General features: G+C 35.6%; 1 protein-coding gene across 3 annotated transcripts; it reads left to right on the top strand.

Moving 5' to 3' along the window:
• The first annotated feature begins 605 nt into the window (after positions 1 to 605).
• On the top strand, positions 606 to 19995 carry Atac3 (Ada2a-containing complex component 3). Of its 3 annotated transcripts, none has more exons than XM_089632899.1 (10): positions 606 to 803; positions 2384 to 2436; positions 6192 to 6344; positions 7078 to 7275; positions 9689 to 9902; positions 10852 to 10917; positions 14425 to 14534; positions 15259 to 15385; positions 17319 to 17896; positions 18847 to 19995. In XM_089632899.1, exons 2-10 carry the CDS (start codon positions 2389 to 2391, stop codon positions 19060 to 19062), a joined length of 1710 nt encoding a protein of 569 aa, XP_089489025.1. In that variant the 5' UTR covers positions 606 to 803; positions 2384 to 2388; the 3' UTR covers positions 19063 to 19995. The 3 variants fall into 3 exon arrangements, with proteins under 3 accessions (XP_089489025.1, XP_089489027.1, XP_089489026.1); XM_089632901.1 differs by having other exon boundaries at positions 607 to 803; positions 14437 to 14534; XM_089632900.1 differs by lacking the exon at positions 606 to 803 and having other exon boundaries at positions 2228 to 2436.
• The last annotated feature ends 3248 nt before the right edge of the window (positions 19996 to 23243 follow it).

The following is a 23243-nucleotide window of genomic DNA, read 5'->3' as shown; positions in this document are numbered from 1 at the left end:
GCACAGTTTTTAAAACTACACTACATGAGCATTTTTATATAACTTCTTAGGTTAGCGTAGTACATTTTTTTTACATTACGAGGAGTCGAATAAAAACAATGACATGAATCGAACAAATATATTTATTTTTGAAGGCAAAGGGACTTTTAGTTTTATTTTGGACTGTTATGAATAGGAAGGCTATTCAGGGTTGCGTAGTAAAATTTATAATTATAGAATATGAAAACTCGAAAAACTGATTTAAGAAGTCGATTTTCTCAACTTAATCGTGATATGTTATTCTGGTTAATCATGATTTGGCCTATTTACCCTCCAATGGATAATTTTGAGTTTTGGGACAGCTACAAGGTGTCCGGGGTAAAGGGAACAAACTTCGGAATTTACATGACAGTGACTAAGCCCCCCCAGTATCGAGTACTCTTTGAATAACATTAAAATTCAACATCTAGCCCCAGTTTTCTCGCGAAGTTAGCACGGTCGAATACTGGCTGAAAAATAAATAACTGACTTGCCACATCACGTCTACGTTCCCGAAATCGTTTTAATTATTTCGCAAGTTCTGCATTTAGCAATTCTGATGTAAATTGCAAATAACAAATTGTTATAATTCATGAGGAAAAAACAAAACAAAAAACATATATTTACACATTCGCGGTTATTTCCGATGTCAAAATATTGACAATCTTGTTTCGCGCTCAAAACTGCGATAATATAGAAGGCCGTGAAACCACTTTATTTGTGCTGGACGGTTATGGCTTCTTGTCAATGTGGTTATTATTTTGGATATTAGTGCACAAATTTCTGTAAGTTAACTTAGATAATGTTGTGCCGTGCTTCTAATATTCTAATTATATGACGCGACGTGATGGCAAATATTTAGGCGGCGATATTTATGCTACTTTACAGGAACAGGAAGTATCGCAAATATGGCGTATTTCTGTAGTTGTTAACATCCTCATCCTGTCACCATTCATTTGAAACTTCATTGACGTTTGACAAACAGATACGAAGATGTTTACAAGCATTGTATATTTCCATCGAGTAGGAAAATAATCGCCTATTCCCCCTGGCTATTATAAAACAAATTGGATTTACATTTGGCAGTTATCACGAAATGACATGGCTGTCTAACAAATATAAGATTTTATTTTTCGGTGTCATTAAAACTATATTGTGCATAATATAATATAGTTTCATAAAATTAATCTAACGGATGAGTCAGTAACATTCTAATAAAGATAATATCTTCCCGAACTAATGCAGGCTTTCTGACATTGTCATATTTTGAAGGTTATGCAGATATGAGTATAATATATTTTTAAAATTATTGATATATGGTATTCATTGAAGAAAATATAAAATCGTTTTTACTGCAGTACCTAAGGTAGTTTTCTTCAAAGACATTAATAATTATTATGCAATTTTTTTTGCAAAAGTCATTTTGAAGAGTATTTTTTTCTTTCTATTGATAGTGACAATTCGTGGTGGAATTCCATTATAATGATTTATCGAAACAATTTTAAACTTTTTTCATTTTTACCGTTATCATTCTCAGCCCATCACAGCCATCTTCAGACTGGTTTGAAAATTGGAAATTTACAATTGTTTCAATATATCATTAAGATTTTTTTATATTGTATGTGGTTGCATATCTAAATACATGCTCCTATTTATAGTGGCAAAAGAATCTACAGCGGGCTTTATTTTCAACTGCGCATTAAACAATTGAATATGTATATCCAAGAATTTTACCAGTTATTATACAATGAGTGAATGGGATAAATATAAATTGTAATAGCATTCGAAAAATGTATGGTACATTTTTTTACTAACTTCCGATTTTATGTCCGGGTTAAATCTTCCCCACAGGAAAAACTAAACCCTTCCACACACTTTTCCACAAATGATCATCTAGTCAATCAACATTATGCAAGTGCATTATATAAGCAAAATAAATACAAAACAATATAAGAATAACACGTCAACTCAACAGAGATCAAATGGGAAAATAATTCACCGACTCCAGATATTTTCATATCAGAGGGTTCGGCTCGGTAGAACTCCTAACAGGGCCTATAAATCCTACTGATCCCTCAACATAAATATTTAAAAAATCTTTCGTTATCCTACATGTATTCAAAATGACTGACTTTTGCATCTTTTTTATGTAGAAATTTTTTGATAGATCTAATATGCCTAAATTTTTAATGAGAGAGCTAGGTATAATGCCAGTAGCCGAAATAACAAATGGTAATATTTTTATAGTTTGAGATATTATATATTATTATTTTATATTTTTAACATACTATCAATCTTCTTTGTTCTTCAAAATGATTTGTAATAAATTTTTTATTACTTATTTTTAGCTGGTTTTCTGTTTCAGTAAAAATGATTTGCGAAGATGGAAGCGGACTCGATGGGGCTACACTCATTCCGGTAAATAAATCATTTTTTAAATTTTGAACTACTGTTTATTGAAATAAGTGCAAAAATTATTTACATCTGAATCTCGTGACACTGGACTCGTGGTTGAGTGGGTACCTTGTGAACCTGCATTACACAGGTTCCTTCCCATGCAAGAATTTTCCAATGTACATATTCACAAACAATTCTATTTTATAGTAAGTTATACTACCTATGTACATAAATATACGTCGCATATGTGGTGCATTCACTAAAACAACGTTTCCCAACCGCCGGTATGCGGAGATTTCTGCCAGTCCACGAATGATTCGGGAGCTACTAAAAATGAACCAAAAAAAAGGCAAAATAAAATGTATGAAATCAATTGCAATTCTTATAATATATTAATGCCCTTCCACCAATATTTAAGTATTTGTTTGCTTAATTGCTAGTTGTCAAGCCTATCCGCTTCTTATGGTGTCTGGAAGAACTACTGATATACATACACACATATATATATATGTATAAATATTATGCGGCAGGTAAGGTCAGGATAGTGAAAAACTTGACTTATTATGACAGCGTAGGTATAGTTCAACCTGCCTGAAACCGGGCTTAAGGCTGGTGTAACTATACCAATATATACTTCGATTGAAATTAATATATACTTCTTTTTGAACTGGGAATTGTTTTTCCCGGACCTCGCTAGAGTAATATTCATTAAGGCGATGCACTACGTCGTGTAATATTTTAAATCGAGCCGCTATCAATAACACCCCTTACGTAGATGGCGATAAGGTTTAAATTCCCGCTTAACACCATCCGCCTGTTTTGATTTATGCTAGAAAAAAACATGGCCAAAAAGTGCCTTTTATTTTATTTTGTGGATGTTCAGACATAAATATTTCATTTTTTTCGATCATTTTATAAATAACTTAATTTGCCACATTATACAATAAAATCATAACCGAAAATGGGTTCGTAAGTAGGAGATTTTGAACTTTAAAGCAGTTTTCATAGGCCTTATACGTTATTTTTTTCTGGGCTTATAAAAAGACTTATCTAAAAAAATACTCGATTATTTCAAAGGCCAAGATGTATTCTACTCGCAGTATTAAATTAGAGCATCTGAAACATTTCTAGGCGACCAAATTTTCAAACCAAAAACACATGATTTTGCATTACTACATACGTAGTGCATCGCCTTAACCCATCGGCATACCTGCCGCCAAGATTGGGGGGCTGCTCTTCTTTCGCATCGGCATACTGCCCCGCCCCATCGGGGCGACTAAAATTTTTCCCACGCACTTAGATAGTTCACAATAAAATTATAATCTATATAAAAGCATAAAAAGTGTTTCATTTGGGGAAATATGGTGTGCAATACTGCACAGTAATAATCCTTCTCAAGTATGCACAGATGATGTCAAATAAAAATATGGGGTGCAATACTGCACAGTAATAATCCTTCTCAAGTATGCACAGATGATGTCAAAAAATTAGCATGCCGATGGGTTGAAGAGGAGTTATTTTGCATTCAGAACATGGAAGTGGTTTTTTTTATCAGAGCTCACAAATCTGTGATGCTTTACAGACAATTAATACTTGCATTTAGAACATGGGAATGGATTCTTCCCCAACGGCCTCGAGCAATTTTCTCAATACATTTGATTTTCAAGATAATAAAATACTTTATTAAGAACAAAAGCATGTTTTTTTCACAGTAACTTGCTGGAATGTTATTCATTAAAGCAAATTTTTGAGAACATTAATAATTAATTTTAGAAATGGGAATGATTTCATCACTGTTTTTTTTTTAACATTTGAATAATAAATAAATAATTTCTCTCAGAGCCTATGTCGTCTTTTGGGATACTGTGTGGAGGGTCTTTTTTAAGGAAAGAAAGTTCTGAAAAGTTATGAGGGTTGGGTAAGAATCAAGGGATCAGTATGTCCAGGAGTCATGGACATATGAATATATCCCACCCACTGCGGGGATGCTGTGTGGAGGGTCTTTTAACCTTTCCTTATCTGTGGTGTGTATTTACTACACATTGCTTCTAATAACTTTAATAACTCTATAAATATAATAAATTCTGGGTTCAGATTTTAGGTATTCCTCCGTTATACATTTATGCACTGAATTAAAAAATAATATATTACATAGTTTTCAAATTCAATTAAAAATCAGAGTTTTTTTGTTAAAAATCGGGAACAAATACACCAATACAATCAACCGTGTGATACTAATACGCGAAGAGTGTGCGAGGAAATGACACGCTATTGATGTCCCGCTTTAATTCGCTATGCGGCAACATGAGACATCCACACTTCTGCAGTTGTAGTTTTTGATTTAGACCATCGATACCTACGACCGCACAGCTGTGTTTGTGCCAGCCGCCAGCCGCTAGCCAGTTGGCCGCGAACCGTCGTTAGATGTGGACCCCTCGCACGTTTCTTTAGCATCTGCCGATGGTTTTTTCATGTTTTCAGCAATTAAATTACAATTATTATCACTTTTGATATAAAATATAATAAACATAATCGATTAGCTATGAATATTCATATTTTTCGATATTAAATCGCTTATTTTGAGATGTGTATTGACTACACAGCACCGGAACGCGTGTATTTTTTTAGCACAGTAAGGGAAAGGTTAAAGGAGAGGAAGTTCTGGGAAGGAAAAAGGTATGAGGGGTGGGTAGGAATCTAGGGATCAGTGTATCGAGGAGTGATATATATTTCTCCCGATGCGGCATAAGGTGATGGGTCGAGAGACCAGTTGGAATGGTCAAAGGGTCTCCCCAGACCAGCCATTCCCGATCTGGCACACCACGCAGCTGATGGTCAGGAGCATCCTGAACACACCTCACCTGACGAACCTGGGCACCCCTGTTAATTCACCAAATGTAGCAAACCACTTGGGGTGACGTATGGCAGAGGTGTTGGCTATCCAATAAATGATTTCCGGGGCGACGGTACCCAAACCCACCTCCCAAATTGAAATTGGCTGAATCAACCACAAAAGCTTTATTCCGTTGCAAAGTTAATTGTGAACTAGGTTCTAGTAAATTTTTCAATGGGTTTAAAAATAACAAGGCACAGAAATTATTATAGATTGCGGTGCGAACAAAAATGGGTGGCCCAGGTCTGTGACTAACAAACAACATGTTTCTAGCAATTTATCAGGACTTTGTTGCAAAAATTATGTAAAAATAAAAAAAAGGAATTTTAAAATAAAAATTCCATATGTAGAGCTAACATATTTTTTTAAGTGAAATAAAACTGCAATGTAAATGGACATTTTAAAAATATTTTAAGAGTGATTTTCCAAAAATTTATTGACGATTTACATTTTAATAGATCTTTTAAAAAAAATGAGATCCCAAATCAATAGGTACATTTTGTGAAAAAAAAATTTACTGTAGTGGTAAAGCCAGTACGAATCTTAATCCCATTGTCAGTAGGTCTGCGTATAATCCTCAATTTTTTGCAGGTCCACAGGTATGAAAAATTTGGGAAACGCCACACTAAAACACATACATTGTATCAAAATGTGCCGCATGATGACGAGCCAATTTTTAGACCTGCCGTAAATAGCCGATACTGATTTTTGAAAAATATATTTTAACGAAATTGCTGATAAGTGGCGTAATCTTTTAGGATCACTGGTTAAACTTAATAAGAATGTTGTATAGGAGAGTGAGGAAGTTTTAGAAGTTGGTAACGGGAAGGTTAATAAAATAATATATATGTGTTTTGACGACTGTGTGTTTTCTTTTTTGTAGATTGATTGTGGCGGCTCTCTGGTGTCACGGAGCAGGGCCCAAAGCACCTCCGTGCTGGAGTTGGGCAAGAAGTTGTTGCAGAGCGCGCGGGAAGGAGACACCGTGTCCGTGCTTGACCTCATGAGCAAAGGAGCTCCATTCACTACCGACTGGGTACGATATTAAAAATAATTCAGTTAGATACATTCGATATGAAAAATTCTGTTGAGCACCAGTGTATACCATTGGTAATCTGCCATTAATACATTATTTTTGTTGGATTTTTACCTACTAGGCATACCATGGAAATATATATATATATTTTTTATTTATTTATTTATTTATTTATCTATCAATATAAAGTTTTTACTTGTATTTGTCGACATCTGTCTCACTAGGGTACACCTGTGTCGAGACAGACGTAATATTATGTTGCGGGTGCTCGGCATTCGAAAGGTTAATAGGCTTTGATTCAATTATAAATTTATCAATGTTTCTGTCAATCCAACGATATTATATCTGACATCGTCAGAGAAATGTGGAATAATCCTGTGTGAGAACTCATATTTACTTTGACTTTTTAAGTGTTATTTTCAATGTTGGATTTTGTTGTGTGAAGAATTAAGATGTGTCATATATTAGGTACCTACCTATAATAATATAAAGCCACTTGTACATGTCGGCCCAATGCATTGGGTTGGCCTCAAGATCTTTTGATGTGTGCACGAAAACCCACAATAATCGTGTTGACCAGACATACCTCTAATTTGTGAACATCTGTTTTTTTTAAAGCCATAATATTGTCAGGATATTGGTAATATGGGATATTCATTTATCTTTCTTTAAAAAAGATTTATTTGTACATATTCTGTCATTGTTTATGCATGTTTTGGTTTAATGGTTTCAGCTAGGAACATCTCCTCTACACTTAGCTGCCATGAACAACCATCTGGAGACTTGTGAAGTATTGCTGCGAGCTGGTATCGGAAAGGATGGAAGGACAAAAGTGGACAGAACACCGCTGCACTTTGCAGCCTATGAGGGTCACTCGGAAGTTGCCAAACTGCTTCTGGAACACGGAGTTGAAGTGCATTGTAGAGATATGGTATAAATCCTTTACTTTTCTCTTTAACCACTCCATAATAAAATAATTTATTTTCCAGAGATTATCCCTTGCAATCATGTCAGCAATCACCCTATGCAGTGTGAGTAGGATCAAGTAATCCCAGCATAATAGATTATACAATGTACAGGGTTTTCCAATAAGAGGTGTTATTTTGAATAGCCCGCTATTTCGGTAGATGTTACTTTTAAAGCTGTCATTTTTTGACATTTGAAAAGTAGAAACTACGCCATTAATAAAAATGGAACAATACACGCTTCAAATTATTAAAATTATCTATTATTAATTATTAGAATTCCATCGAAAAATTATCTTGAGTGATGAGGCCCATTTCCACCTCGGTGGCTTCGTCAACAAAATTGTCGCATCTGAGGCTCGGAAAACCCAAGAGTTATTGTTGAAAAGCCTCTCTATCCTCAACGTGTGACTGTTTAGTACGGTTTATAGTCCGGCGGAGTCATTGGACCTTACTTTTTCGAAAATGAGGCTGGAGCAACAGTTACGGTGAATGGATTGCGCTATCGAGAGCTGATTAATGATTTTTATTGCCGGAATTGGATGGTATTGATCTGGACAATGTTTACTTTCCACAAGACGGCGCTACGTGCCACACAAGCAACGAAACCATTGATCTTTTACGGGAAAAGTTTCTTTGAATATCAAAATAACACCTCTTATTGGAAAACCCTGTAGCACAGTACTCTAACACTAATCCGCTACTCCAAAGTTAGACTTACAATTAGTAAAAAGTGTGCAATTAGTGATAACGGCGGATTATAGTGCATACATACGAAATATGCTTAAAATTGGTATTTCGTCAAACAAACAAACACCACCGCTATCGATCTATCATTAAATTTTTTTTTTTTTTTTATGTAAAGTTAAAGTGTCATGTTTATGCTTGTGGGTAGACTCCATTTTGTAAAATTATTCAAACTTAAAACGAAACAAACAGAAACATATGCAAGAGTTGCTATAATACACAGAGGACTAATCGAAAACTGAAATGTCCAAAAACAATAATAATTAACCCTGGTGACTTGTAAAATGGTCAGCGAGAGTAAGATAGATGGCTGTATAGTATCTGAGTGTGTAGTAAGATAACCCAACCTGTCTGTGTGTAAAGCTTGCCGCTCAAGTCTAGGCACGCTGTGGACTCCTGAGTTACTGAGTTTATGCAATTACCGGCCAAGCTTGATTTTGTGATTTCAACTACATAGTAAGAAAATGGCGAATTATAGTAGTTGTTTCGTGACGCTGAATTGTTTTGTAACGCTTTTTCCGCTCCAACCAATAAGGAGGCTAGGATTCAAATTTTACTGGTTTGAATCTGCGCAGTGTTGCTTTGAGTTGAATCTAGCCGCCCGCGCCGGGGCCGTAGCGAAAATGTCATCTAATGACAGTTGACCGAAACACCATACCGATAAAAGAACCGATTTGTCAATTCGAATTTTAGCCGGAGTTATAATTAGCTCAATCTTATATGAGTGCCTGTGAATTCCTCCACCATATGAGCGCTACCAAAAGAACCATATCATCGAACATCACAACCAACTCTTCCGTAAGTCACATTTGCGAATACCTATCTTTTTGATTCAGCGAACAGAGCGTTCACATATCTGCCTAGATTATAATCTAACCAATGTGTCGATAGTCTACGCGAATATTGCACAGTAGTTGTTGGATAATAGAGCGCCGAACTACTGAGTGAGAACTATAGTTAAATATAAATACCCAATCCCGTGCGGACACCAGTCTTATGCCATGCTTGAGCTTCCTGCGCTGGGCGGTTCGGTTAAGAACGTACATTCAGATCCTGTGCAGAAAAGTCCCACAACGGACTGCGCTGCAAACCGTTGCCATACTTTATCGAATTTTAAGTTTTTGCGCAGGGTCTGGTTATTTCAATGTGAGCTCTTCGCCGGTCAACGTACGATCATGTCGTAGTTCATTCAAAGCATTCTCGAACCCTCCTGGTTCCAAAAATATGGTCACGTAGTTTTCCTCCAACTCGTCTAAATAATACCCAGATTTCATGTTAGGGCAAGTCTTTCTATTAGGATGTCTATGATCTTCACTATAAAACAGTAATCTGGTTGGATGATGCAGCAAAAATCTCTAACTTGAGCTCTAACTACATAAAATTTGCACCGCTTTGCTTTCTGAAATCTTTGGAATTTATATTATAATGAGAGTTATTATGATTACACTACATAAACAATGTAATGTCCACCTAAAACATTGGGACAGTTCAGGTTTTCAGCAGAACACCAGTTTACTGGCTTTGGATATGCCCTTATTTATTGAAATATCCTTCCTTATCACAGTGTGCCTTTATTGACATTTGTCTGCTGTTAGCTCCCGTCAATACATACCTATTGTTGATGGCTTACAGTTGCAAATGACTCCGCTTCACTGGGCGGTGGAGCGCGGCCACGAGGAGTGCGTCCTGGTGCTGCTGAATGAGGGGGCCAACCCTCGTGCCGAGAGTAAGTTCCTGAAGACGCCGCTATCCATCGCCGCCGAGATGGGCTGGGACTCCATGGTTGAGGTGCTGCAGTCCAACACCACCCGGGAAGCCACTATGAGCATACAGGATATGGCACAAGGTAGGTTAACTAACTAACCCTCGCGTCGAGACCAAGTTCCTGAAGGCGCCACTATCCATCACCGCCGAGATGATGGAGGTGCTGCAGTCCAACACCATCCGGGAAGCCACAATGAGCATATAGAATTATAGGCAGCTGTTCCTTGGAGGACAATGGTGTCATGTCAAAAAAAGAAAAAACATTCCTGGGTTACAAATAGCATAAAATATTTGAAAAATTCCTACTACACACCACTATTATAAGTGACAAATGTTGTTTGTGCCAGTTCCATGATAACTCAACACAGTGACAATTCAACACACTTTTAAAAAGTGATATAAAGTCATTAGAAACAATGAAAAAAAAATTATTTTAACCTAACCTACTTAATAAGGTTTTTGTTTCATTACTTTCCATGACTTTATATAACTATTTAAAGATGTGATGAATTATCATTGTGATGATTTATCCGGTCACGGTTTTTGCCATGATGTAGGATTTAGCTAGCAAAGGAATTGAACCCACAATGCCCGGGAACCCGGGGCATTTATTCACTCAGGTAATCAATAGGCACCATAAAAAAATGTAGGAAACTCCATTAAAACTGAGAACATGTACATTTAAGACCATCTGTACTTCATCGTACGAAAAAAACTATAATATCATTTGGATATGTTACTTTTTCCCTAGAAAAATGTACAAATGCAAGCAAATCTAAACACATAACTCATTTTCGATTGACCGCCGTTGAGTCGTCTCAAGAACGAGGTATGAATTAAAAAGAAAATGCTTAGAAGACAACTCGTTATGAAAGGAGACATGGAAATGAATATCCAAGTGCGGTAATAATGATTACAATTTGCACTTTGAAAGGCCATTCACATAACATAAATACTGATTATGCAAATACATAGCACGAGCCGTTCATTGATTGATTTTGTAATATTTATGTCATTTTGTTTCCTTTCAGATATGGAACAGACAGCGGAAAGTAACTTTATTACACACAACATAGACGTACTAAATATTGAAAATGGTAAGCAAAATAACATTATGCATGCTAAGACGTGGTTGGTCCATTTAAGCATTGAAAGCATTGCTCAACTATTCTGCTGACGCAAGCAAAAAGGCAGATATGTGAGACTTTTCATGTTTATCAACCTTTTATAATAAAAAAAAGTACATCAGAATGTGAAGATTGAAAATTTCCAATTGCCTTTTTGCTTGCGATGGCAGTATTTCCTCAACCTATTATAATAAAAAGTACATCAGAATGTGAACATTGTAATTTCCAATTGCCTTTTTGCTTGTGATGGCAGTATTTCCTCAACCTATTATAATAAAAAGTACATCAGAATGTGAACATTGTAATTTCCAATTGCCTTTTTGCTTGTGATGGCAGTATTTCCTCAACCTATTATAATAAAAAGCAGTGGCGGTTCTTCCCTTAGGTCAATTGGTGTTTGACCCCCCAAAATTATAAGACAACAATAATAATCAATTATGTGCATCAAAACAACTGGTCTAATTCTTATTTTATTTAAAATGTAACGCGAAACAGCGGCGGCGGCGAGTGACTACCAGTGACATCTGTTGTCTCTAATAGAAGCTTTCATTCACAAGTCCACACGATTGGTCGGGTCAATTTAAAGAATGTCCTCTTTGGCATCTTCTGTCCCTATGCGCGCCATAGAATAAACGAGATGGCACTATATTTTTCGTCGAAGTAAAAATTAGGTACCGAAGAAAACTTAGGGACGTTTAGGTCATGACCGTGGGGGTGACAACACGATGAATATTATATGTTTTACAGAGATGGTGACATAAACAAATGTCGGTTTTTCATTTACACGCTTGTAGTGTGTGGAACGATGGTTGTTTTTCAATTGGATAGTTCGAGAAACGTTTGGAATAATTATTTATGTTATTATCGATTTAGAATGAAGCTGTAGAATGAAACAAAACAAAAAAAAGTAAAAGATCATTGTCAAATAGAATCAAACTCTTATTTTATTTACTTTAATGTTGTGCACAACTACATTAAAACTAAACATCTTAAAAATAATTTGCCGTAAGTAGGTACATGGATTGTGTATTTATTTCAATGGAAATATTATAACAAATTGATAAAGATAATAATATATGGGCACACATTTTTTTCAAATGACCTACCACGACTGGATCCTTAGAGCCGCCTCTGATAAAAAGTACATCAGAATGTGAACATTGTAATTTCCAATTGCCTTTTTGCTTGTGATGGCAGTATTTCCTCAACCTATTATAATAAAAAGTACATCAGAATGTGAACATTGTAATTTCCAATTGCCTTTTTGCTTGTGATGGCAGTATTTCCTCAACCTATTATAATAAAAAGTACATCAGAATGTGAACATTGTAATTTCCAATTGCCTTTTTGCTTGTGATGGCAGTATTTCCTCAACCTATTATAATAAAAAGTACATCAGAATGTGAACATTGTAATTTCCAATTGCCTTTTTGCTTGTGATGGCAGTATTTCCTCAACCTATTATAATAAAAAGTACATCAGAATGTGAACATTGTAATTTCCAATTGCCTTTTTGCTTGTGATGGCAGTATTTCCTCAACCTATTATAATAAAAAGTACATCAGAATGTGAACATTGTAATTTCCAATTGCCTTTTTGCTTGTGATGGCAGTATTTCCTCAACCTATTATAATAAAAAGTACATCAGAATGTGAACATTGTAATTTCCAATTGCCTTTTTGCTTGTGATGGCAGTATTTCCTCAACCTATTATAATAAAAAGTACATCAGAATGTGAACATTGTAATTTCCAATTGCCTTTTTGCTTGTGATGGCAGTATTTCCTCAACCTATTATAATAAAAAGTACATCAGAATGTGAACATTGTAATTTCCAATTGCCTTTTTGCTTGTGATGGCAGTATTTCCTCAACCTATTATAATAAAAAGTACATCAGAATGTGAACATTGTAATTTCCAATTGCCTTTTTGCTTGTGATGGCAGTATTTCCTCAACCTATTATAATAAAAAGTACATCAGAATGTGAACATTGTAATTTCCAATTGCCTTTTTGCTTGTGATGGCAGTATTTCCTCAACCTATTATAATAAAAAGTACATCAGAATGTGAACATTGTAATTTCCAATTGCCTTTTTGCTTGTGATGGCAGTATTTCCTCAACCTATTATAATAAAAAGTACATCAGAATGTGAACATTGTAATTTCCAATTGCCTTTTTGCTTGTGATGGCAGTATTTCCTCAACCTATTATAATAAAAAGTACATCAGAATGTGAACATTGTAATTTCCAATTGCCTTTTTGCTTGTGATGGCAGTATTTCCTCAACCTATTATAATAAAAAGTACATCAGAATGTGAACATTGTAATTTCCAATTGCCTTTTTGCTTGTGATGGCAGTATTTCCTCAACCTATTATAATAAAAAGTACATCAGAATGTGAACATTGTAATTTCCAATTGCCTTTTTGCTTGTGATGGCAGTATTTCCTCAACCTATTATAATAAAAAGTACATCAGAATGTGAACATTGTAATTTCCAATTGCCTTTTTGCTTGTGATGGCAGTATTTCCTCAACCTATTATAATAAAAAGTACATCAGAATGTGAACATTGTAATTTCCAATTGCCTTTTTGCTTGTGATGGCAGTATTTCCTCAACCTATTATAATAAAAAGTACATCAGAATGTGAACATTGTAATTTCCAATTGCCTTTTTGCTTGTGATGGCAGTATTTCCTCAACCTATTATAATAAAAAGTACATCAGAATGTGAACATTGTAATTTCCAATTGCCTTTTTGCTTGTGATGGCAGTATTTCCTCAACCTATTATAATAAAAAGTACATCAGAATGTGAACATTGTAATTTCCAATTGCCTTTTTGCTTGTGATGGCAGTATTTCCTCAACCTATTATAATAAAAAGTACATCAGAATGTGAACATTGTAATTTCCAATTGCCTTTTTGCTTGTGATGGCAGTATTTCCTCAACCTATTATAATAAAAATTACATCAGAATGAGAACATTCATAATTTCCAATTGCGTTTTTGCTTCTGGTGGCAGTATTTCTGCTGAAACTGGTTTATTTATGTAAATATGCACCATTTAAATTTTAAAACTAGTAATTTTTCTAGCACTCCATCCAAAATGATCAATTTTTATGATGAATGTGAATGTACTTAGGGCGGGAACTTTTTAAATTTTTTAATGTGAATGCCGCACAAGAGTCACTCCGGAGTCAGTGGGACTACGGCATCCCCAATTGGGGTATGTTGAGAGGTTGAAGGAAGTGGGAAAGATCGGTAGAGGAAGATTGAGAACTACCTGGTTCCATCAAAAACGGGTAAAGTCATTTCAAGCAACGTCTTTCCAGGGTGCCACTGAGAGTATTTACCATTCAGGAAGTGGAATCCTCCAATCATTCATCATTTTTAAAGTTCCTTGCTTAGTTCAGAATATCACCAACTGCCCCTGATGAACTTACATTACATTATTTTTCACTCTTGATTTCATTAGATTATTTTGCAGAACGGCCAGTGGAGGAATCAGAAAATTCTCAGGAAATGGAAAACGAATTAGATCAAGAAAGTGAAGCACAAAATAATCTGGCATCACTTTTACCACAGGTAAATTATAGTCATAAATCATACATACATATTAGTAGATTCATTTACATAATCTACTGTTACTGTTATACTGACTCAAGTATTTTATGTACTTGATCGTGTCATGTCTTCTCGTTGCGTCCCTTACTTCTTCTTACGTGAAGTTTTAAAACATATATACTTCAACAGCCTTCCTGAAAACATCAAATCAATCGAAAACGATAAACACCTACTAAAAGCGACTAAAGAGAAGTTCAGTGTAAAAATACCACAATTATAAATTTTAATTTTTGTTCATTTACATATATTATTTAATATTAAAATTTCCTTGAATCATAATTATAAACATTAAATATTCTTCATCCTGATGCTCAACACTCTTTTAAACACAAGCGCCAGCTTCTATAGAAGAAAAACATTAAAAAAAAAAACAAAAGCAGTGAAAACTAGTTTTATGAATTATTTTAATTAACATACATTATTATACTCTGTAAATTGATTAATTATTTAATAAAAAAATAAAAAAATTGAAGAATCTCAGTTGTTAAAATGATTTTAAAAAAAAAATTTATGACCGTCACACAAAACAGAGAGCAGTAGAACTAACAAAATTGAATAAAATGGTTGTCATTGTATTTGGATATATATGTTGGTTCATAATATTTAAATAAAAACTTACTGCAAAATTGTAGCCCACTTTTTTGAACAATAGATGTTAGACTTATTGTATAATTATTTTGTTCAGGGCGAAGAATTTACAAATGAAGCCACTATGCAACTCCTAAAGGAACACGGTATTACCATGATACCAGCCGACAACACCAACACTGTTACTTCAGCCCTTCAGAGTGGCAGACGAATAGTACTCTCTGGTAACTATATTCACTTACAGTCAATGCTCAATTTGGTAGGCGGATATGGGTACCGCCGCCCCGGGAACCATTTATTGGATAATCAACACCTCTGCCATATCTCACCCCAAGTGGTTCGCTACGTTTGGTGACTTAGCAGGGGTGCCCAGGTTCATGGGGTGAGGTTTGTCTAGGTCTAGACCTTGCACCGCAGTGGGAGAAAAGGATTATTATGTCTGTCACTCCTGCACACACTGACCCCCAGATTCCTAACCACCCCTCATACCTGTTTTCTTCCCAGAACATTTTCTCTTTTTTATTTCCTTAAAAATACCCTTTAAACAACATCCCCAACAATGACATAGGACATTATTTTCCTCAGGCTCTCCTATGTGGAGCGAATGGAAAAAAAAAATGTTTGTTAAATCCAAATCTACGGACCTCGAAAACGAATAATAATAAAAACTATTCAAAGTACTAACTAACTATCACGCCGTTTCTCCGCAGGGGTAGGCAGACCACCAAACAACTCGGTCTTGGCACTCACTCCTTGTCTCATTCACATTCGTACATACTCTTCTGTTATTCCGCTCTTTGGCTTGGCCAAACTCAAATATTTGGTTCACTCGATCATGCCATATCTTTCTCGGATGTCCTGAACTTCTACCACCATTCACTTACGCATCACTTATTCTCTATGCACTTCTTTTTTCGTTAATTTGATCTACATGGCTAAACCATCCAATATTTTAATTTTATTCATTACCTCTACTTTCTTTGCAAACTTCTAAATTTGTAACAAGATCATACATGGCCATTTTCCATACATTATTTGCTTCTGTGATCGCATTTCTACAGAGTTTGTTGTACGTTCATCCTTCCTCTGCCAGTTCCATACCTCACTGACTCACATCAGGGTTGGTCTTGACACTCCACTGTGTACTGTTAGCCTCGCTCTTTGGACATCTTTCAATAGCCCCTTTCTGCAATATCTAGAATATAATGTACATTTATATAAATTTTGTTGTTAGAGTAGAATGCAGTAATTAATTACTTATAGGAAGTGAACAAAATAAGCAAGGACAGCGTGGAGCTATGAAGCGTTTTGATACCATCCCTGATATTATGGCAGTGAGGCATGAAATTGTCAGAAGATAGATGAAATGACTGAATGCAGAAAAACAGTGGTGCACAATCCGCAGCCCTCGATCCTATCTCGTGAGCCCATTTTATACCACACTTGTGGTGCAAAATTCCATAATGCCCGCAAAGGTTTAAAAAATAGTTCATGTTGCCCCCGCCTGCAAAATAGGTAGTTTTCAATGCAGTAAATCCATGTATGTATGTACATAGGATAAAATTATAAATCAGATTTATGATGATTGCAAGATAAATAAATACCTTGAGCGATAAAGATTTCCAGACCTTCAGTTTTGAATTCGGCAGCGCTCATTCAAAATAATCATACCTTTGAATATTAATGCGGAAACATATAAACTGCTTACTGTAGTTTAAAACCATTGAATCCTACTATACTTCATCGCTTATCCCATATTTGTAGGTTTTATAATTGGGCTGTTTGCGAAAAAGTAATTGTTATAAATAGGAAAAATTCTTCTACCTTAATTTAGGCAGCCATCGCTCAAGTCCTAGAGCGATGAGAACTAAATATGGGTAGCCATTGTTCGACTGGATAAGGTGTGTATACCAAATCAGGTGGATGTGATAATCATAATTCTTTTGAAGATCCTGATTCCCACTTCATTTTCTCTTCAATTACTCCACTCCTCGCTGTCCAGCGCTGCATGGAGAGTCGACACTATCGTTCCGGACGCCTGTGAGATTTGATCACTAATGGTGCCTTTAATAATTGAAGCAATATGGCAAATAATCTTTGTTGATTTGCATGTTTTTGAAATTTATTTATGAATCTTATGTATGTTTTTATTTTCAGATGCTGGGAAACTTATCCTTAAAGACAGTAAATTCCAAACAGAACCCCCGAAACCTGTGGAGATAAAGACGAAACCCATCATATTACCCACGGGAAAGATCAAAAGTACCAAAATCTACACAATGAGCAGCAGTCAATTCCTAGCCATGACGGGACAGAGCAAACCCAACATCTTACAAAAAGTTCCAATAGAAATCAAGAAAGAAAACGGAGGAATCAACCTAGTTAAGTTACCTAAAACAGCTCAAATTGTAAATATGAATGCGGCGAAATTAAACAAAACTCCCGTAAAACAGGGCCACAACACCATCACAGTTGTAAAGCAAGGGAAAGGAGGCAACATATTGTCATTTAAAGGGAATACCATATCTAAAGTCCCTGGGAATATCAACCTCAATGCTCTGACCAACATGAACCAGGGAAAGAACACAAAGCTGATACAGTTGAAGAGCGGCACCACCTTGGGGAATGCTGTCAAAATTGTAGTCAATAAAAATAGTTTAGGAAAATTCATAGCACAGATGCCAGTTAAGGATAATCAAATAATTAGCAACGGTGTCACTAATAATATTATTTCGGTAAGTTACACATTCATTATATTTATCATTATCATTTGAACAATTGAAGACACGGGTGGATAAAGCTATTTTTTTCTGTAACCCATCACCAACGAAAATCTTGCCCCGCTTCCTAGAGAGACCACCATTTAGAATAAAATGTTGCTTGAAATCCCTGTCGCTGACTTCATTGACTATTATATATATCTGAATAGCCAGATACTTCTCAATCTTCCCCTTATTCTAGTCTTATCTACTTCCTTCGCCTTACAAAAATCCCAAATTGATGATACTGTAGTTTTACTGGTTCCAGAACTCTTGTACAGGGGACGATGATTTACTCATTATACGTTCATCCACTCTTGTCTTCAATTATCACATGTTTTTATTAGTACCTTTTAATTTCCATCTTTATCAACTTTTGTCTTCAATCATGACATGTTTTTATTATTGCACTTAGCACAGATCTGTGAAAAAAATCACAGGATCGTCTTAAGTTTTTGTAAAATCAGTTACAATTTTGAAAATGACTAGTAATTTTCTGTTAAAAATATTATAGAGGTAGGTAAATAATTGAACATAAACACTAACCTGTGAAAAATCACGGGATAATCTAAATTCTTGACAAATCAGTTCCAATTTTGAAAAGGACAATTAAATAATTTTCTGTTGTAATATTATATATTATAGGTAGGTACTTTATCACTTTTCTGAATTCTTCAAACAATTTTGAAACTTACAAATTCAAAGCAAGTTTGAATTCATTGAACCAGAGTCACGTGGACAGACACCAAAAAAATGAGTATTTTTTATGGGAATTGTCTTTTCTGCAGATAAAGTTTGCCGAGTTATCTCGGGTATAGGAATTTCAGCACATAATAGCCGCCCGAGTATGCTCAGACGTAGTTCTTAAGCGATTAATTTCTATTTTGTGCAGTGATAATCATATGTTTCATTCCTTGTTCCCGCAGGAGGATAGTTTAAAGAAATTCAAAGAAGAGTACCAACTGATTCCAAAGAACTTAGTTAATGTGAGTGAAGTTGAAAAGTTACGAATAGAACTGAAGCAAGCAAAATCAGAGGCGGCCGAATACAAAAGAAAGTTTCAATTACTACAAAATGAACTGCAATTAATCAAAAGCAAATTTAATATAAGGACCATCCACAGTAACGTATCAGAACAATAAGCAATAACATATAATATACTGTCGATTACGCTTCATTGGAACACATCAGTTTCAGTGCCTACAACCTAGGCGTTTATTTTATTGTGATTTTTTTATTATCGTTATATTTCTTTACCCGCCTCACTAGACAAAGTCTGCTCTGAGGGGGGTAGAGAAAAAAATAATCATCACACCCAAACATTTTGTCCCAAATAAGCAAAGCTTAAGGTATGTACAAAAAAGATACATATTACATTTATTTGAGTTCTATCGAATGTGTGTTTAAATTTTATTTTATTTGTGAAAAAAAAATCATTACTAATATATAATTATGTACTAACTATAGGTACATATGAATATGAAAAACTTAATAAAATCAAAATAGGTACAAATTATTAAAAAAATCATGAACAAACATTTTTACATATTTTAATTACAGTAATCCAGAAAATTAATTTTTCATCAGTCTACGCTCACTAAACAACTTTACGTTGACGAATGTCGGCGGACAGCAAAAAGGCCGGCGTGGGCGAAGTCTGCCAAATTACTTTTGAATGAACTCGAACTTAACTATAATTCGTTTACTGAGACACATTTTGCAATGACTTCAGATTCGAGTTTCTCCCAATTAAACGGAATGGTGTCCCAGATAACTAAACTAAATTAGTATTGCATAGTTTATTTATTTTGTTTCTGTTTCTTGGGTTTTGGCCCAAATAATATGACCGTCCCGATGAACCGGTGTACCAATGAAGCGGAATCGACTGTATCTGACGAAACATTTTTTTATGTACAATAAATCTTAAAATAGGTAATTGTTATTTTTTCAAATTTTAACAAGTTAACTAATGGCCTTATATACATGATTGTTATACAGCAAATATATTTTAATGAAAATATTTAAAAAAAAAAAAAAAAAATTTATACCTAATAAAACCATTGTACATTTTTAAACTATTTTTTCATTCTCTTCTTTTTTTTCGATTTGGCTAAAGAGCTCGTATACTTGCCTGAAATTCATTAATGCCTGGATTAATTCATTATTAGCATATTAATCCATTTATTGAAGTAAAACATATTCCACATATTAATGAAGTTGTGTGCCTGTAGAATGATTTGCTGTCCTCTTGCTGTTTTTTACCTCCTTCAACTTGGATCTCTCCCAAGACCCAGGTTCACTCCTTCTTTTCCTTATAAAGACCCTCTACATAGCACAGGGGCGGTCCTGTGCAGGAGCAATTGGAGCAGTCCGCTCCGGCCAAGGAGCCAAAGCGTTCATAATACCGAACACAGCACCCTTGAGGTTTTTATTAGCGCCAGGCATTGGCTCGGGGCCGACCCTGACACAGCACTAAGATTACGTGTTGTTGAGTTAACATTCAAAACTCCGACCTCAACGCAAAGACAGCAGTACTCGTCAATAAAAGCTAGTGAATGTAGCTGTGCATCTTTTGACAGTTACTCACCAAAGTTTCGGCCATTTTGGACGCGCAGTTTTTAGTTTTCAGTCGTTTGAGTAAGTCGATGTGTGTGTTTTTGTGAAAATGGAAAAAATTGAATATCCAGCTGTTATTAAATTTTTGATTTTGAAAGGCAATACGCCTACGCAAATCAAAGATGAGTTGGACTCTGTGTATGGGGACTCTGCACCATCATTTACCACAATGAAATTTTGGGCAGCTGAATTTAAACGTGGCCGTAAGAGCTTGGGAGACGATGAACGTTCGGGACGTCCAAAAACTGCAACTCCTGAAGATAACATTGCTAAACTTCAACAATTAGTGTTAGACGACCGCCGAATTAAAGTGAGAGAGATAGCACAGGTTATGAAAATGTCCAAAGAACGTGTCGGTCACATATTAAATCAAGATTTTGACATGAGAAAGCTGTCCGCGCGTTGGGTGCCGCGTTTGCTCACGTTAGACCAAAAACGTGTTCGAATGAACATTTCCAACACTCGCGCAGTTTAGGCGCAATAAATCCGAGTTTTGGCGCCGATTAATTACTGTAGATGAAACTTGGATACACCATTATACGCCCGAAACAAAAATACAGTCAAAACAGTGGACTGTAAAGGGGGAACCGGCTCCAAAAAAAGCAAAAACTGTTTTCTCGGCTGGGGAAGTGATGGCGACTGTTTTTTGGGATATTCATGGAGTTATCTTAATTGGTTATCTTCAAAAGGGAAAAACTATTACAGGAGCATACTACGCATCATTACTTGACAAGCTGAAGGCAGAAATTGCGGAAAAACAACCACATTTTCAGAAAAAGAAAATCCTGTTTCACCAAGACAATGCACCGTCTCAAACCTCAGCGGTTGCCTTGGCAAAAATCCACGAATTACGGTTTGAACTGCTTGACCATCCGCCTTACTCACCAGATCTAGCCCCAAGCGACTTCTTTTTGCTCTCTAATCCTGGAGTACTATTTGGACGTGTGATGGGAGAAGTGTGTAGAGTTACAAGGAGACTATGTAGAAAAATAAATAAAAAACTTAGGAAAAAAATTCTTGTTTCATTGTAAGGGTCTGAAACTTTTCAGACCACCCTCGTATATAGTATAAAATATGCCGGGAGCACATAATTGAATTTACTACAACACAAGTTACAGAATGCACTTGCAATGATTTATTTATAATGCGTTAAGTAATTATTATATTAAAACTAATGTTCGGAAGAAAAGGGGAAAATCCCAGAAATATTTGCAGTGTTACTTGATACTTACGCATTGATGATGTAGAAGTGAGGTTATTTATTAGCGCCTTGTACATATTGCCTTTGAAGACATTCAAATTTTCTACTTAAAAGTCTCATTTAGCAAACTATCATGACAAGGATATGACAGGTAAAGTGATGAGAATAATTGTATTTATACAAAGAGACGCACATGGTGTTAGATACATTCAGCATCGCCTTGGTGAAAGTCATGAAAGACCACTATTCGGAATCGAAGCGTTGCTTGAAATGGCTTTAGCCGTGTTTGGTGGCCAGATACTTCCCCTCCCCATACCGTAATAGCCTAAACTCTTTTCATCACAGCTAAATGAAATAATACAATTTATTTGTAACACAACATAATTATTCCGAAATAAACAAAAATTTCAACATGGATAAAGATTTTTTTAATATCAACTCCACATAGGAGGCCCTGAGGAAAATAAATTACTGAGGGCCTATATCGTCTTGGGGATGCAGTGCGGAGGGTCTTTTTGAGAAGATGAGTTTGTGAAAATGTGCAGTTACGCCATTATGCACTATGCATTAATTTACACACACATTTCATGCACACCTATGAACGTACATGCGACCACTGTACTGAGATAATATTGTTGTCGGTTGTCCTACCTTCATTCTATTCCCGCACCTTTCTGTGCACCTGTGAAATCAGTCTGTTACAATAACCCGAACCGCATAGCTCACTTTACACCGCATCTGCGTGAGATCTTATCTTATTACATTTTACATCCACGCCCGTCTCGTGCAAAACCAAAAAAAAATTGTGTTCAGTGCTATCGCTATGAGGAGAATAGATAGGAAGAAAACGAGTGCCCCTTTTCCTAATGGTGAGTCCTTCCTTATCCATACAACATATTATTGTCTTATGTGCAATGGTAATTACACTAATATTCAAGGTCCTTCGGCAGACCGTTTTTTTACATTCCTTAAAAAACATACCATAAGACCCATGTTGAAGGAGGGAGGAAACACCTGTGCTGAAGGAATATATGATACAAGTCCCTTGGAGTATCTTCCATTGAAATGCCGGTAGAACAAGGACAGCATTCCCACCTGACAGCTGTGCTCTAAAGAATGCAATCTGTTTGTTAAGACAGGGGAATCTATCAAACGGACCGCCCGTTTATGAGATGAGTCGAGGGTGTTTTTCAAGTGTGTTGCAGCTCCAGACCAGAGGCTATATTCAAAGCATGTAGTGGTATGTACAAACCTACAGCGCGTGGAAAGATATACATGCCTTCCAAAGGGGTCCCCGATTTTTTCTACTTTTCACTACAGTATACCACATTGTTATCAACTGTTAAAAACATATTGTCTTTAATTCGACCTCGTATATCATTTCAGTCAGAGATAATGCGTTAAGTCTTCCTTGGGCGTCCCCGACTTTATCTACCATTCACCATTTTATACCACTTTGTTATCTACGTTTAAAAACATATTGTCTTTAATTTGACCCCGTATATC

This window comes from Hesperophylax consimilis, chromosome 6 (genome assembly GCF_061612785.1).
Source record: "Hesperophylax consimilis isolate HC1 chromosome 6, BYU_Hcon_1.0, whole genome shotgun sequence".
Lineage (NCBI taxonomy): Eukaryota > Metazoa > Arthropoda > Insecta > Trichoptera > Limnephilidae > Hesperophylax > Hesperophylax consimilis.
The sequence above is the reverse complement of the archived record's forward strand: the minus strand, read 5'-3'. Positions and strand labels throughout refer to the sequence as shown.

What these genes read in the sequence shown, in the direction of transcription:
- Atac3 (XM_089632899.1), top strand. Translation starts at nt 2,389, where the DNA reads ATGATTTGCGAAGATGGAAGCGGACTCGATGGGGCTACACTCATTCCG. An exon ending in CGTACTAAATATTGAAAATG is followed by an intron (nt 10,918 to 14,424) that starts GTAAGCAAAATA and finishes TGATTTCATTAG; the next exon opens with ATTATTTTGCAGAACGGCCA. An exon ending in TCACTAATAATATTATTTCG is followed by an intron (nt 17,897 to 18,846) that starts GTAAGTTACACA and finishes TTGTTCCCGCAG; the next exon opens with GAGGATAGTTTAAAGAAATT.